Here is a 17,974-nt window from a genome sequence, read left to right as displayed (position 1 = left end):
ATTCTGGATATTAGCCCTTTGTCAGATGAGTAGGTTGCGAAAATTTTCTCCCATTTTGTAGGTTGCCTGTTCACTCTGATGGTAGTTTCTTTTGCTGTGCAGAAGCTCTTGAGTTTAATTAGATCCCATTTGTCAATTTTGGCTTTTGTTGCCATTGCTTTTGGTGTTTTAGACATGAAGTCCTTGCCCATGCCTATGTCCTGAATGGTAATGCCTAGGTTTTCTTCTAGGGTTTTTATGGTTTTAGGTCTAACGTTTAAATCTTTAATCCATCTTGAATTGATTTTTGTATAAGGGTTAAGGAAGGGATCCAGTTTCAGCTTTCTACATATGGCTAGCCAGTTTTCCCAGCACCATTTATTAAATAGGGAATCCTTTCCCCATTGCTTGTTTTTCTCAGGTTTGTCAAAGATCAGATAGTTGTAGATATGCGGCATTATTTCTGAGGGCTCTGTTCTGTTCCATTGATCTATATCTCTGTTTTGGTACCAGTACCATGCTGTTTTGGTTACTGTAGCCTTGTAGTATAGTTTGAAATCAGGTAGTGTGATGCCTCCAGCTTTGTTCTTTTGGCTTAGGATTGCCTTGGCAATGCGGGCTCTTTTTTGGTTCCATATGAACTTTAAAGTATTTTTTTCCAATTCTGTGAAGAAAGTCATTGGTAGCTTGATGGGGATGGCATTGAATCTGTAAATTACCTTGGGCAGTATGGCCATTTTCACGATATTGATTCTTCCTACCCATGAGCATGGAATGTTCTTCCATTTGTTTGTATCCTCTTTTATTTCCTTGAGCAGTGGTTTGTAGTTCTCCTTGAAGAGGTCCTTCACATCCCTTGTAAGTTGGATTCCTAGGTATTTTATTCTCTTTGAAGCAATTGTGAATGGGAGTTCACTCATGATTTGGCTCTCTGTTTGTCTGTTGTTGGTGTATAAGAATGCTTGTGATTTTTGTACATTGATTTTGTATCCTGAGACTTTGCTGAAGTTGCTTATCAGCTTAAGGAGATTTTGGGCTGAGACAATGGGGTTTTCTAGATACACAATCATGTCATCTGCAAACAGGGACAATTTGACTTCCTCTTTTCCTAATTGAATACCCTTTATTTCCTTCTCCTGCCTAATTGCCCTGGCCAGAACTTCCAACACTATGTTGAATAGGAGTGGTGAGAGAGGGCATCCCTGCCTTATGCCAGTTTTCAAAGGGAATGCTTCCAGTTTTTGCCCGTTCAGTATGATATTGGCTGTGGGTTTGTCATAGATAGCTCTTATTATTTTGAAATACGTCCCATCAATACCTAATTTATTGAGAGTTTTTAGCATGAAGGGTTGTTGAATTTTGTCAAAGGCTTTTTCTGCATCTATTGAGATAATCATGTGGTTTTTGTCTTTGACTCTGTTTATATGCTGGATTACATTTATCGATTTGCATATATTGAACCAGCCTTGCATCCCAGGGATGAAGCCCACTTGATCATGGTGGATAAGCTTTTTGATGTGCTGCTGGATTCGTTTTGCCAGTATTTTATTGAGGATTTTTGCATCAATGTTCATCAAGGATATTGGTCTAAAATTCTCTTTTTTTGTTGTGTCTCTGCCCGGCTTTGGTATCAGAATGATGCTGGCCTCATCAAATGAGTTAGGGAGGATTCCCTCTTTTTCTATTGATTGGAATAGTTTCAGAAGGAATGGTACCAATTCCTCCTTGTACCTCTGGTAGAATTCAGCTATCTTCCTTCTCTTTATGTAAGTTCTCATCTAGGTTACTGAAAATAGCCCCTGACTCTCTCTCTCCCTGTTCCACAAAGGTACTGCACATCAACGCCTTTATCTATCTCCCATTCTGTGGACAAACTGACGTTTCTAAAATGCAAATCTGATGTCATTATCCTTCTTTAGCAGTGGTTCCCCATTGCCTTCAGGATAAAGTCCAGATTCTTTAGCAAGGCCTACAGGGACTCTGGCTATCACTTCCATCACCACCCTATCTTCTTCTCTTGCCCAGCCACCTCGAAAATACCATGTTCCTCCACCCCTTTGCAACTTTGCATGTGTTACTCCCTTTGCTGGGAATGCCCTTCTTCCCTTCCTTACCTAGCTAACTTCTTATTTTTCCCTGAAAACTCCCCAGCTCCTTTCAACTGGATTTGATATCTCTCACCTATATCCTTGTGGCAGTCCATATCGGAGCGCTTGTCACACTAATAGTCTATTTCCTTGTCCCGTTTCTGCTTCTGGCTCCCTTTCACTCATCTAGTTTGTTGATCTTACCTATGAGAAAACAATATGTTTACAGAGTTTACTATAGTAACTGGCATATAGAAACATTTAACCAATATTAGCTATTACTATTCCAGTAACTGACTTATTTAGCTGAGAAAGTTCAAGTGGAAGCAAGCAGAGGACTACTGAGCAGATGTTAGGGGAGAGGAACCAATTTCCTAGAGGCTAAGTGTCCTCAAGAGCTAGCGCTGAATCAAATACATCCAATATTTGGTCAGATGGGTTTTAACCCGTCTCCTTGAGGCGAGTGCCCAAAGCTCTTCTGAGAATCTGCTCCAGGTGTAGCTGACAGGCTGTATAAAAGGCAACACGGGGTGACCCAGAAGTGTTTTTCAGAGGCAGCTAAAGGTAAATCTGGAGAAAGACCTAGAAGCACAATTTAACTTGGCCTGAGACATGGAAGATGAGCAGAGTAGCTAAAACTCAGGATAGCTATATGAAAAGTGATATAAATAAGCAATACAGGTTGGCAAAACATGAGGAAAGGTCGGAAGCTAATGCTCAATAGTGGCAAGGAAGATTTTAATCGAAGGACTCAATTTGTTCGGCAGAAGTGTGTGAGAGAGAAAAGAAAAATCAGCCAAATCAGGGCATTTCTGTCATCATGAGGACTTGGCTCTTCTTTGAGTACTCCCATGGACTTTCTAGCAAGTGTCCTGGTCTTCCCTTACCCTTTGGAACATTGGGTTGAACCGTGATGAAGTTGAAAACCCAGAATGTCCTACCCCTCCAGCAGACCTGACTGGACCAAAAAGTCAGTGGCTACTCACAATAACATATTTACCTGAACAACTGAAGTGTTCAGTGGGTTGTTTTTTATTCTTCTTCTCTGGCAAAGGAGCCTGGCAGGCTTCTGGAATCTTCAGTAGGTTCTGGGCCTCCAATCTGGGCTGCTGTTGACACTCACGCCCAGCTTGGAGAGTGAGAAGAGAGATGTTCTCATAGCTTTGGCTGTCTTTTTACTGGGGGCCGGGGTGGGGGTGGTAGGGTGTTTGGCAATTGCTCTTGAATTCGTTGGCTTTGCTTTATCTTTGTGGATTATTCATCTGTGTTTGCTGAACCTAGCAGAGAAAGTTCTCTGTTCATTTAGCTTGGCTGCATTAAAAATGTTTTTATGTTGCTACCTATAAAGACCCTAAAGTCAGCAGTATGTCTCTGAATAGATGGGACCACCAGCTCCTTCCAAACCCCTACTTTTCTTGCTAACATAAAATTCAGGTCTTCATGGCAAAAATATGTTGAGTCAGCAAATAGCAACCACCGCTCCCTTACCCTACCATGTGTACCAAACAGTAGTTTGGGAGATGGGTTGTTACCTGGTTTCATGACTTTAGATGGTGCCACAATGATGAGAAGAACAGCTGGCTTTCCTGAACTGTGTTTATTATTTCCTGAACTTGTTTATTATTTCCTGAACTTGTTTTATTATTTTCGGAAAAAATAATACCCTCAATAGGAAGAGGTCTGTAAAAGCTTAACCCTCCCCAGCCATCAGTCTCCATGTGCCATGATCTCTATGTCTAGTGTTCTAATCTTCCACCCACCCCATCGACTCTCCTTTAGTATCTCTAGTGTTCTAATCTTCCACCCACCCCATTGATTCTCCTTTAGTCTCTTTCTCTTCTTTGATTTCTCTCTATTCCTTCCCCTCACACCCTACTCTATCAAATTCCAAAGGATTCCTAGGTGCTTCTCTGTAGCTGAGGGTTTTGTCCTCAGGGCCACTATAGGCTACCTGGCTTGATATGTGGAAGCCTGTGAAAGCCATCAAGGCCCCCAGGTCACTCCCAAGCAGATTTCTCTGTATATCTGTCCTGTTCCTCTACACTGGGTGGTGAAGTTGAGGATGATATGCAGGTTCCCATTTTAGGTTCTTCTCTATCCTTGGTGTCATTCCTTCCCTTCTTTTGCCTATCTAAGGCCAGGGCAGTGTCTCTTAAACTTCCTGATTATTGGAGTATATTAGATGAAAAAACAAATGCTAATATTGTTCTCTTTGCCCCTTACCTGAAACACCCTCCAGTCTTCTAATTCCAATAATTCATAGAATTTGGATCTTATCTTTCTGGTGGAATACAATCTACACCCTTGAACTATTCACATTGTCCAAATGGATTTTACCCTTCTTGCCTGACCCTGAAACTCCAAACTACTTCACAATTCTTACCCCATCTTCATGAGCCTCTCCCCTGCCACACCAATATCCAACACTTCTTACCATAATCCGGGGTCCTAGCATGCTTGTTTTTTCCTTCTACAGTAGCAGCTCTCAGAACATGACTGTTGGCAACACTTGTGCGAAATTAAATCTTCATATATCTGAAGGTTCCATTACATTTCATCTAGCCCTATTCAGTTTTGGAGGTGTTAGTTGTCATTATGGGCTTGCTATATCCCTGCTTCCCTGACTCTTCCTCCAACCTTTCAGGAGCCTGGAATTTCATCAGATGATTCTCTGAAAGAGAAGACTCAACTCACTCAAAAGACAGACTTACCTCATTCTCTTTTTATGCCCTTTCTTTTCAACATTGTTTCCTTCTTCCTCCAAAGAGAACTCCTTTTTTGGATTCACTCTCCAGCATTCTTGGCTTCTAAGCTGGCATTCTGCACATGCTCCCTGAATGGGGGAGCCACTCTATCAGATTCTGACTCACTCCTGTCCATAATTTTGATGCCCACAGCAATGCTAGGTCCCACCACAAGCATTGGTTTGGGGCTAACTCCCCATAGCTCATCATGACCCATTGACAGCTAGCCAGACACCACAACCCTGAAGGGCATAGGACTGCGGCTCTAGGGAGAGTGGTCAGTTTAAGTGGCCACCAGTGACAATTTATCTCTAAACAGTGAGCTGTAAAACATAACATCGTGCTGAATCAAAGGAAACAGAGTCAAATTCCAAACCAATTTGATGTGCAACTTGGAATAAAAGCAACGTGTCTTGATTTAAATGTCAGGCCCACTGCTGAGTGATGATTTAATAACTTGTATGAGAGATTCTGTCACAGCAAATTCAACACTGGAATTCAGTGACTCACAGATAGAGTGTTAGAAATGATATAGAAGAGCACAAAAAGGAATAGGCTTATCTCAGGGCTCATCCAGAAGCTTTGCATAAAGCTCATTTGCAGTTAGAACCTCTTTTCTCCCCCTATCCTGCCACCGATCCTTCTCTTCACAGACACCCATGCATGGATATAGAGAAAATTTCTAGGTGTGATGTCATCTCCCTGCAGTATCTTCTAAGGACACAGACTTTTAAACAATTCTAGCATGGAAGTAGAGTCAGTGCATTTAATCTGAAGGCAAGGAAGCAGTTAGTTTGGTGTTTCTCAAGGGACTTTAAGGACGCATCTGGTCCTAATGTGACGTCTTTAGCCAGGTACTTAATTATTTTTCCACATTTTAAGGGTTAAAGAGCTGAGACCTGGTGGAGTTAAAACATTTATTCAAATATTTATCCTGTCTCCTTACTCCCAGGGAATCAGTGCTTCCTCCCCAATACCTTGTGAGATCTCTCCCCTTGAGCTTCCCTTGCCTTCCATGGGGTAACATACCAGAATGCTCAAGATTGACCATGCCTGGGTCCCAGTCTGCTTCCCAGGTCAAGAAGGAACCATGCATGGCCGTTCTTAAGGGAGGAAATTCCATTCTGTTGGGCTAATCTTTTAGTCATCAAGATTTATTTTGAATAGAATTTAAAGTATAAATATCTGGTGTTTGTCTACGTGAGGATTGCTCAACCTAGACAATATCGACACTTTTTGGCCAGATCATTTTTTGTTGTGGAGAACTGTTTTATGTATTGTTGGATGTGTAGCAGTGTCCGTGACCTCTGGTAACTCTCTCTGCCTATATCCTCCATTTGCCTCCAATCTATTTGACACAGACCTTTCAGGTTAATATTTCCAGGCAATACCTCTAACTTAGTGGTTCTCAATAGAAAGCAACCTCCCCTCACACCAGGGGACATTTGGCAATGTCTGGTGACATTTTTGGTTTTCACAACTTGGTGGGGAGGAAGAATAAGTTGCTATAGACATATAGTGGGTAGAAGCCAGGGTGTTACAGTGTACAGGAAAACCGCCCCCCGCCCCCGCCCCCACACCAAATAAATGTCCAACCCAAAATGTCAATAGCGCCAAGGTTGAGAAACCTTGCTCTAGCATATCGTTCCCTGCTCAGAAACTTTCCATTGTTTCACACTGCTTGTAGGAAAGATGACAGATTTCGTGGCCTCTCCTGGTATAGATTCAGTTTATTATTTTGTCAACTATAGCTCCTTTTTGGAAACAGCTCTGAATGTTATGCTTTCTCTGAAACATGTCATGTGCTTTCTCACTCACATAACTTTGCTCACGCCAACCACTCCCTCTGCCTAGAATGCCCACTTCCTACTACTAAAGCCAAGTTGAAATGTAGCGTCTACAAAGGCTTACCTGAGCTCAAATTTTCCCAGCTGCAAATAATTCCTCCTTCCCTGGATATTCCTATAGTATTTTACAAATATATCTCTTAAAGCACTTATCATATTCATACTACAATAGAAAATATGAACTGGAAGGGGCTTTTAGAATTCTCTTCAGTAAATCCTTCCACTAAAAGTAAAGGAAACTGAGGTCCAGAAAGGTGAAGTAATTGGTTGAAGGCATTGTATATTCTCGCAAGACTTGGACTGTAGTAATTTGTGTTCTTGGTTTCATTCTCCTAGCATGGTTGAAATGGATAATCATGAACTTTGAGTTAGGTCTGGCAGTCAAATTGCAATTCTGACACTTATAAGTGGGCCAAGTCATTTACCTTTCTGAAACTCAGTTCCCTGAGCAGTAAATGGAAATAATCATGGCTGTTATGAGAATTAAATGAGATTGTGTATTAAAAATGCCTAGCATATAGTCGGTACTCAATACATGTTTGTCAGATGAAAATAAGGATCAATAGTAGTTTAAATAATGGGATTTGGGAATGGATGATGGTCCATAGGACTTCACTAAAAGGCAACAAGAGGCAAAATATGGCAACTCATTGCCACCTGCTCCCTACTTTTGCACCCTTCCATAGACGATTTCCTCAGTGGGCCATCAGATCAGCATGCAAGTTTTCTGTGAAGTAACTGAGTGCTGACAGTGGCTTTCCAAATGGTAAGGTAGTTCTTAAAAGGTCTGCTTTTTCTTTTTCTTTTACCGTGCCAATGATATAATCTCTTTTTTTCCTCCAGTAGATAACAGGTAGAGTTGTGGGGAGGGATGTGGATGGAAGATATATTTCCCCTCTTTCTCCTTAGTTTCCTTTATGACAGCAGTCTGGGGCTTAGATGCCTTCAGAGGTCTAACAGGAATTTCTGTGAGAGGGAATTCACAAGGCACTTGGGGTGGCAATAGGAGCACTTTAGTGTTGGCTCCTAGCTCAGCGATACCTGGTTCTGACTTCAGTGAGGTTTATTGGGGCCTTTCTAGCCAGCTCTTCACTCTGGAGCTGACCACTCTGTCAGTTTTCTTCCTGCCTAGGGCCTTGGGGTAATGGCATGCTATGCATTTATTCTCTTCATTCAGAGAAATGAGTCTTTCCCTGATCCCATGGGGCATGCACCTAATAGAAATATCCTTGCTACTCAAATGAGGGGATGACCTGACAAGCAGCTGAAGAAACAGAATGAGAGTTCTGATGCCTTGTCTAGACTAGATTTGGAATAAGCTGGGGAGGATGAAGTTGCTTGACAATGGGCCCACCTCAGAGCTGGCTCCTGTCTGCTCTGCCAGGTGACTACAGGAGATTTTTGTTGAAGGGGGTTAGAAGAGAAGCTCAGGTGAGTCTACTACAACTTGACTTAGGAGCCCCCCCTCCTTAGGGCTTACAGGTCAAGGGCCCTGTAAGAGAAAAATGCTTTTGGGTGTGATGAAAAAAAAAACTGCAGAGGGCAGAGCACTGAATTGGGAGTAAAGACACTTGGTCTGGATATCTGCCTCTACCTCTCTGCTTCTGAGAGAGTTCCCAGGGCTATCACCAGAGCCTCATATTATGGTTTGTGAAGTAGGTGCAATAAAGTCTGCAGTCTTCTTCCCACTGATGGCAGAAGTTGAAGGTTTTCCAGTCTCTGGAGTTTTCACTCTGTGAATTCCAAAACATTTTTCAAACCTTCCTACTTTGTGTATGTGAACCAGGGAGTGCATGTGTGCGTGACAGTGTGTGTGTTTGTGTGTGTGTGTCTAGGGGGAGGAGCAACAAGGAGGGGATATAGCTCTACAGGCTGCTTGTCTCTATATGGTATTCTTCAGTTTACTGTCTTGAGAGTCCACCATTGTTGTTCACGTTTAAACTACTTTGGAGATAGTTGAGCTCCTTTCTCAAAGGAGGCTTCTCTTTCAAATTTGCTCTTTCTGAGCCTTCAGAGGCACTATTTTCATAGCTGCTGTAATTGGGTTTTCACCATGATTTTGGGTGGGACCACAGGAGTTCAGGAACTTTAGACTGCCCAGGTCTATTGGTAAAGTACTATTTCCTCTGAAGGACTGTAACACTTGACACTGGTCATAAGAGGGGATAAGGGATCCATTCACCCATTCAAGTAGAAAGGAAGGATACATGGTATTGTGAGAGCCTCTGATGAGGGAAGTTGACTTAGGAAGGTCAGAGAAAACTTCACTGAAGAATTAATGATTATGTTTAGTTCTGAGGAATTATTAAATATTGACTAAGTAAAGAAAGTAGTGGAAAGTATATGCATACACGTGCACATGCAGTAAATGTTTTAGGCAAAGGAAACAGAATGTGCATAAGCCTTAAAGTACAAGGGATCAGGGCACATTCCAGAAAGAAATAAAATACTATATTCGCTGGTTTTTCAACTTTAATTCAAAATTTAAGCCATAGTTTTAGGTGTTAAGGGTTGAAAATGCCAATGTACTCAGCTTTGAAGTACTGTTAGGCTAAATCACACATACTGAAATGGTACCCACTGTGGATAGAGCACATGAAAGCATAATCACGAAAAGAAACAAATGCATCTGTACTATTGAGCCAACAATCTGGAAGAGAGGAAAGGGCAGATTAAAAAATGTGAAATGTAAATCTTTCTCCCAATATTTTGTCCAGCAGGCACATCTGTCTATGGAGTATACGGATACATTCCGGGAGGGCTACCTGGTTGAGGTGACATGAGCCCAATGGAGTGAATCAAGGGAGGGCTTCAAGCAGGTGCCAAGTTCTGGATAGTGTTCTGAGGAAGCTATAAATTGGTGAATAAGAGGAGAGAAGATGTTTCTGGCAGGAGAAACAGCATGAGACATGACTTGGTGGTAGACTATTTTATTTCTGAGATGGGAAATGTGGGGATAAATTAGGCTGGCCTGAATGGGAAAGTGAAGCAGCCAAGCTTGGGCCCATCTTAGACTCTTTCTAGGAGACACCAACTAATCAACTAAAAGCAGTAAAATTAAGGTTCACCAGGTAGTATGTGAAAATAAATAATTAGTTATTTGAATTTAGCCTTTAAAAAATAAATTGTCATACAGATCAATCTTGACATCCTCCACTGACTGTAGTCAGGATTAACTTTCTTCAAGATTTAGATAGAGAGAGATAGGTGAAAGTTGCTGCCTATCTCTCTTCTCAGGGACTCTCTGCAATTTTGTATCACTGGGACCCTACCATAATTTCTGGAGTCCTGTTTGCTTAAGCACTTTATTTTAGCAGTTAGCCACTTTGATACCTTGTAAAGTAATAGCTCTTATTTTTCTAGGCATTGACATTTTCTGAAGGATGGCTGAAAAGTCACAAATCTTTCAGACAAAGGAACTTGTCTCTGATGGAATAGCAGGTGGCGGGGTGGATGTTTTTGAGCAGGTGACCTTTCCCATTACCTTTTAAAGAGAAAACTACCACTTCAAAGCTTGGCTTTGATTCCAATGCATATTTCTTTCCTGGGTGTTGAAAGGCTAGGTTAGGACAGAGACATGATGTAAGAGGGAGTTGATTTTATTTTACCTGTCTAATCCCCTGATGATGCAGGCAGCCCATGTACAGTATTCTATCACTGTGGTTCAAAGTGTGGAGTTTTGAAGTTATCATGAGTCAGCATTTGTATCTTTACCACTTGCCGGCTGTGTGGTTTTCAGTTGCCTCATCTTCTGTAGCTGTGTGTGCCTCAGTTGCTTCATCCTTCGTAAAACAGGGATAATAAGAGTACCTATCTCATATAATTACTGTAATGATCAATGAGGTATATGTTTAAAGAGCTTAGCATAATGCTTGACATCTTATCAAGTTGTTCTTGTCATCATTGTCATTAGCATTGCCACCCATACCACCCCCAGGCTCCTACTCTAACAAAAAAATAAAATCTTACAACCTCTTGCTGAAGCAAAGATCAGCAGTCAGCACAGAAGGAAAGAAGAAAATAGGAAGCCCAGGGACATTCGCTGTTTTCTATTCTCACGCTAACCATAGCATCCCAAAGAGAATGTATAAAAACTGTACTTTCTGGAATCATTTCTATAGTTCATTACCAAAGAGAAAATATAAAAAGACAACCCAATCCTCATTCTCTGTCCCTGTTCTCACAGGTACCTGTCGGCTTGGCTGGGCCTATTACTGTGCTGGAGGTGGAGCAGCTGCAGCCATGTTGATCTGCACCTGGCTCTCTTGCTTTGCTGGAAGAAACCCCAAGCCTGTCATATTGGTGGAGAGCATCATGAGGAATACCAATTCTTATGCTATGGAGCTTAACCATTGCCTCAAACCTTGAGCTTTGAAAGAAGATTGGAGAGGGTGGGAAAGGGGAGGAGGGAGCCCCAAAAAGAGGTACTAAGGATTAGGCCATTTGTCATCTGACTGTCATTAGCATAACCTAGTGTTTACATGCTTTTTAAACTAATTGTCGTTCATTTTCACTTATCTTTAAGCCAGTAGGTCACTGGCTGTTTATAAAATTCATCAGAGGAAACATTCTCAGACATTTACCCAACTGGCAAGTCGTGCTAACCCGAAGACCCAAAGTACCCCTTTATGCAAAATAGGATCCAAAGCTAAGGCTGGGTAAGAATAGTTGTGCAGGGAGGGAGCATGAGATGGGCAGAGCTGGTTCCTACCACTCCATTCACACAGTTCATCAGTTCATTCCCAAGTATTTATTGTCACCCCCAAACATCTCTGGAGTACTACTGCTCAATTTTTGTGTCGTTATCAGGAGTATACCTTGGCTCTTCCTTTTTTTCTCCTGCTTCCCCCCACACCTTGTGGGGAAGCTTCAGGGGAGCAGGGGAGGGTGATTCCCAGTGGTGGGGAAAACATTAATCAAGGATACTTGCATTTAGCCTGGAGCCCCTTCCTCATTATGCTTTAGAATATTCATAGGAGTTCAATTTGTATTCTGGCTGGGTGATGAGCAAAAAAAATATATAGTAGCAAATATTCTCTCATCCTTTAGAGATAAAGAAATGGTGTTCATCAAATGTACTGAGAATAGACTAGCATTTGTGGGGCACTCAATAAATTTAAATTCATGGTGACAGTGACAAGGATGTTTCTGCTAGATACTTATTGAAATTTCTATCAGAGATCATTTTTATTGACTAGGAAATCCACAGTGGCCTTTTACCTCCTATAGTCACTCCTAATGTGACATAAGTTCATCTGCCTGTTTCAAAGACTGTTCATCAAATGATCTCTCCTCCATCTGGGGCGAGTTAGCCACAAAAGAACACAGCACTGATGTCACCTAGGGCTGATGTATTTTTAGGCCTGGACTCCATCCCATCTGTGCTCAAGGTCGATGGATGGTGTAGAAGAACTTGGTGTCTCCTGGGGGCAGACTTTGTCTCGCTCCTCCCCCCCAGTTAATTCAGGCCAGCTCTATTGTTCCGTAACTACAGCTTTAGGGAATCGGGAGGGCCCGTGATTCAAAAGGCCAGCTCATCTGTTTCTATTCTTAATAATTCCAGCATGGTTTTGGTACAGCACTACCTAGAGGGATAGAAAATAGAAAAAAACTGGCTTCATAAGTTATATGCTATCTCATGAGAGGTCAGAGTTCTTATATTGGCTTTACATAGGTAAGTGAATTTAAATGCTTCCTCCATCTATAGTTGATTCATTCATTGAGTCACTCATTTAGAAAACATTTCTTGAGCATGTTACTCTATGACAGATTCTGTGCTAAGTTCTGGGGATAAAAGGACAAAGACAGTTTTTCACCTTAAAAGGGATAGTGGTGAGGTATTGAGAGACATGTCAATAAGTACTCGTCAGTGTATTTAGTGCTAGAAAAGTGAAGAAGAGTAGCTAAAGGATCACAGAGAAGCCATTAAACCAACTTGGCATGAAAGGGTTCATGGGAAAGCATCCTAGCAAAGAAGATGGGTCCAAGAGATGAATAGCAGGAGCTTTGTTAGAAAAGGTAAAGAGTACACGAGACAAGCAATGATGGCACCCAAGTCATGGAGACAGCATTAGAATGACATATGGTTGTAAAAAGAGGGGTGGCAAAAGCTGAAGTTGAAAAGGGAAGTAGTAGCCAGATTCTGTGGGACCTTTTACTCCAGAATAAGGCGTTTGAATTTTATCCTAAAGAAGGGTCATTGAAAGGGAAGTGACATGAACAAACTTGTAGCTTTCAAAGATAAGTTTGGCTAAAGTGAGGAGAATGAAAGAAAAGACGAGGAGAACTAGAGATATTTCAATAATCTAGGTATAAAATGGTCAAGGCCTGGAGGAAGGTAGTGATTGTGAGGCTGGAGCAGATGGATGAATTTGAAAGAAGATATTTAGGAAGTACATGCCACAGGATTTATTGTCTAATGGATATGTGTAGGTATTGGCAAGTGAAAATTTTGGGATGACCACTCCAGTATGTGGGCGACTCCTATCATCAAGATGGCAAATGCAAGATGAATAACAGGTGGTAGAGAACTGGTGATTGAATTCATGTCAAGTATTATATCCCTCATGGAACTGCATTAAGTGTTTAAGGTAAGGCCAACTTGAACATACCTCACTGGGAAGGAAGCAATGTAATGTGTTTGCAGCATCTCCTTTCTTTAAGAAAGATGACTAAGAACAGCTAAAACAAAAATGCAACTAGCTTAAACCTCAGTTTTATTGTGTAGACACAATAATGTAACCTTAATTTAGGAGGACCCACTGTATAGAGAATATGTCAAATATTTGAGAAAAGGCAGATAGCTCACTTCAGAAAAGGTAGTTGGATCAGGTGATCTCTCTTTTCAGGCTAGGCAACCTTCTGGAATTCTGTAGGATAGACTTTGTCAAAGTGAGTGTATAAGTCAGAATCCTGCCAAGAAACAGATGGTATACTCAAGGAGTTTAGCTGAGATGAGCTTAGTGAAGGGACAATTTATGATGGCGTGTGCAGGGTTAAGGGAACTTACCAGTGATTGTGAGGCATAGAAAGACTATGAACAGTGAGGGGCTGTTATTATTATTACTCCTAATGCTGAAAGGACAAAGGGAAGAAACAGTGTTATTGGCACCCAGTAAGCACTGCACATGTACAAGAGGGGCTGCCTCACAGGAGCTGTTGCTTCAGGTAGCACAATGTAGTCTCTGCCCAAATGCAGTAAGGAGGGAGAGAGGGGAATGAACACCCATCTCACTCTCTTTCCACTCTTTGATCTCCTGCCAGTGCCTATCATTGGCCAGACCCAGCCAAATGGCAGCTGGCAAAGAAGCCTGTTGCAATAGCCCATTGAGGTCAGACTCCTTTGGCATAGAGCATGGCAGGGAAGGGTGGAGAATGAAGCTTGGGATTGGGGTTATGAGGGGCCAATGGAAAATAACATTTCAGTGAGTGCTCTTAGCCACCAGACAATGCCATTGCCTTATGCACTGCTTCCCAGGAAGTATATGCTTTGCTTTCCTCCATGGCCCAGATGCTTAAACACACTGTGAAGTAATTGGACCCTGGAAAGGAGACTGAAGAGGAAGGGGTTAATTTGAAAGAACACTTTAAATAACTATCACCTTGGAGGAGTTAGTTGCAGGTGAAGTAAGTTGGAATGTTTTCTCCTCTTTTCCAATGAAAGGAAACTGGATTTAAAAGATATATATTTTTTTTTTTCTGTGAAGAAACCAGGTCTTCAGGGGCTTATATTCAAAGAGGGATCTAGCCCCATGTTCAATTCGAATTAAAATTCCTCCTTGCCTATGTCTGGTTTCTTTCCTGCCTCCTACCAGGCCTTGTTTTTACATAGACGCCTGACAAGACTTGGTTCTTTTCCCCATGGCCTGGAGCAAACTTAGAAGCTAAATCTGCATCTTGGGCTGCTATTGTACAGAAAGGAAGGAGAGTCCATGGGTCAGGTGGAGGCTGAATGAATGAGGTGAGAACCTAAGAGACTCTGCAGTTTGTCCCATGCCTAGCTGGCTGTCATGTTCCTTACCTGGGCATGCAGGCCGAGTGCCTAACTATGGGCCCATTCTGACCCTGGAACCACTTAGATCTTGGGGAGGGGTGAGAGATAGGAGGTGATTCATCTGGGCTAACTCACAGTCCATTTAGTATTTCATAAGAGCCCATTTTGCAAGATACTCCTTTCAGAAAATAATCTCAGATGGGCAACAACTTCCCAATTGGCATGCTTTTGTGTCTAGAGGATTGAAATTTCTACACCTGGGCTAGCAAGTGTTAAGTCACTAGGGTATGTCTTCAGTGGTGCTGTCTCTCTAATGTCACACCTCATTACCTCTGCTCTCAGAGGAGTAGCTTCCTTCATTCACTTACAGCTGCTAGTGACTTCCAGGCAGTGGGTTCTGCCTCGCGGGAGCGAGCGTGTGACCTGAGCCAAGATGGGAAGGTTCTGGTCTCTGGGAAAGGAGTTCTGGCTTATGCAAGAGTAGATGGCAATACGAAGTCTTGGCTGGATGAGGGAAAACCCTGTGAGGATGAGGGAATGAGGAAGCTTCTGGGAAGCAGAGGCTTTATAAATTTGTCAAACAAATTGTACTAAGGAAAGGTCTAGCTCCTTCAATATATGATGGGGACACTTTCTTCTGAGTCTGGTATTCACTCTCTGTAGAAACATTCGTATTAATTTAAAGTAGTTTCAAGATGGTATTTGGTCCCTAGGAAGCCCAGTGATGGGAAAAATGGAACTTTCAAGAAAACTAATACTGAATATATTTTGTAAAGGATGGAAGGCATCCTACTTGTTGGCTTGAGGGGAAAGGTGTGCTATTTCTAGAACTCACAATCAATCTCCAGCCATACCCAGTAAAGCTTTCTTAGTAGACAGCAGTCAGGGCTCTTCCAAAGAATCATAGCTACCTTGTGTCCTTGGTTAAAGAGTATTTTCTGAGCTGCAGTGAGGCTGGAGTTGAAAGATACTTATTACTGGCCTCTCTCTCAGATGTAGAGAAATGCATTTTAAGCTTCATTTTTTCATCTACTTCTGAGATTTGGCTCTCCCAGGGAGATCTCCCAGATCTCTTCTCTAAACTCGTCAAACCCCCACTGAGTCCTCAAAGCTAACAGCAAATAAACAGTTGCTATGTGTGCACACAAATAATTTAGATTTTCATTATACAGAGCTGCTGATATGTTAGGAGGCAGAAGTAGGGGGAGACAAAATGCTAGGTTTTGATGGCAATGCCGTATTCTTCTCCTTCCTCCCCCTCCAGAAACGAGGCCCAGAGAACAGTACTTGGGAGTCAGGGGGTGGCGGGGGTGGGGGGTATCAGGGCCAGCCAGCATCCACATTGGCAGGACCCTGATGTTGCCTCCCTTTCATGTAGTGTCTCTGCTACATGAAAGAGACATTAGAAGAGGTGGTAGAAACTACAGATGAGAATCAAAGCTGGTAGAAAGTTCAAGAGGGACAAAGGGTAAATAAAGAGGTAAATATCAGAACCACTCCAGAGAAACAGTGTCTCCTCCCACTGTGGCTTATTAGAATTTCATTTGGGACACTTCGACTTTCTTTCGAAGATATCTCAGTATCTTCTGCACTAAAATATTGCCCTCCTAGGCGACATGGTAAAGTGAAGTCAGTCCAGGATTTGTAGTCGGACAAATCAAGGTTTGAATCTCAGCTCAAACATTTATTAGCTGTGTGTCCTTGGGCAAGGCAGTTAACTGAGCTTACTAACATTCTAAGATAACACTGGCTATTGACTCCACAATTCTCAGCAACTATAGAAGGAGTTAATCATTTGGCCCCATTCATTTTAATTTGCATTGATTATTCTAATGTAGTGATTTTTAACCCTGGTCAACATTAGAATCTCCTGGGAAGCTTTTTAAAAATTTTCATGCTTTTGTCCATCCCAGTTCAACTGAGTCAGAATCTGTAGATGCCACTACACCATTCCGCCCTCTCTTTATTTTTGCTATCATCTACTGACCTCCTAGTCATCCCTCATTCATAAGGACTTTAGCACCTGGCTCAGTCTCTTCTCTATTTTTATTTCTTTCATCCTTTTAGAAATTTCAACATCATGTGAACCACTCTTCCAATTTACTGGCCTCTAAACTCGTTGACTTCTTTACCTCCAATAATATTTTTTTTTCTACCAACCTTTGTAGCTCCCACTGTTGACATCAACAATAAACACACAATCACTAAAGTCCTGAAGTCAAATCTCCCATTCCTGACCAACACTTCTTATTCTTTCATCTCATGTTTTTTAACATCCCAACTCTACCAACTATTTGACCCCATCCTAGTTACACAACTAGAGTCCCTAGTTTATCATTGTAATCACCCCTTGCATAAATGTTCCACTCTTTTCCCCTCTTTAATTCTGCCATATATTTATAAAAAAAAAAAAAACAAACCCAGCCCTGGTTAAACATAATAATTTCCCTGCTCGATGCTTGCACTAAGTTCTCAACTATTTAGAGAGAAAAACTAGCTACCTTGCACCTTTTCCTTGTCTATTCTCACCCCCTTGGTGAGTTCATTCAATCTCATGGCTTTACATGTTATCTATACCCTTGCTACACAAAGGGTGGGCTATGGTCCAAAAGTGTCAGTATCACATTGAGAATATATTAGAAATTTAGAATCTTGGCTCCACTTCAGACCTACTGAATCAGAATCTGCATTTTAACAAGATCCCTAAGTGATTCATTTGCATTGAAGTTTGAGAGGCACTGATCTGCATCAATGGTTATCATCTTCTATTGCAAACCAGAATCAACTATGATTTTCTAGTGCCAATATCTACTTTCAGAAGCTCTAATTTAATTGGTCTAGGGTAGGGCCTGGATATATATAAATTTTGTAAGCCATCATGTGATTTTAATGTTCAGCCTAGACTGATAACCACTGACTTAAGTACTGATGACTCCCAAGTTAATATCTCTAGGCCAAACGTCTCTGAACTTCAGGCTCAAATGTTCAACTACTTACTCCATGTCTCTACTTGGATGTCTAGTAGACTTGACAGAGTGTACATATCCATAACCAAGATCCAAATCTTCCAATCCTAAACCCATTCCTTGTAATCATCCGCATCTTACTAACTAAAGGGCACTATACTTACCGGGTTTCCCCTTCTACCTCCTTGGGTGGCCCTTCTCATCCTTTTTTGAATCATCTGTCTATGTTCAACCTCCCAGTGTTGAAATGATCCAGGGTACATAGCTCCTCTCGATATCTAGAATCTCCCCGGGTGATCTCATTTACATGCTGATGATGCTCTGACTTAAACATAGTCATGTTGCTCAAATTTAACCT

General features: G+C 41.8%; 1 protein-coding gene across 5 annotated transcripts in view; it reads left to right on the top strand.

Moving 5' to 3' along the window:
- Positions 1-12,674, top strand: part of LHFPL1 (LHFPL tetraspan subfamily member 1) — a 52,881-nt gene extending 40,207 nt beyond the window's left edge. For 2 of the 5 annotated variants that reach the window (XM_016944077.3, XM_016944078.3), the window contains exon 4: positions 10,844-12,674. In XM_016944077.3, coding sequence (XP_016799566.1) covers positions 10,844-11,025 — 182 coding nt within the window. In that variant the 3' untranslated portion in view covers positions 11,026-12,674. The remainder of the gene's footprint in view (positions 1-10,843) is intronic. The other 3 variants (XM_016944079.3, XM_063804763.1, XM_063804764.1) reach the window with 3 other exon arrangements.
- The last annotated feature ends 5,300 nt before the right edge of the window (positions 12,675-17,974 follow it).

The sequence above is a fragment of the Pan troglodytes genome, chromosome X (genome assembly GCF_028858775.2).
Source record: "Pan troglodytes isolate AG18354 chromosome X, NHGRI_mPanTro3-v2.0_pri, whole genome shotgun sequence".
Classification (NCBI taxonomy): domain Eukaryota; kingdom Metazoa; phylum Chordata; class Mammalia; order Primates; family Hominidae; genus Pan; species Pan troglodytes.
The sequence above is the reverse complement of the archived record's forward strand: the minus strand, read 5'-3'. Positions and strand labels throughout refer to the sequence as shown.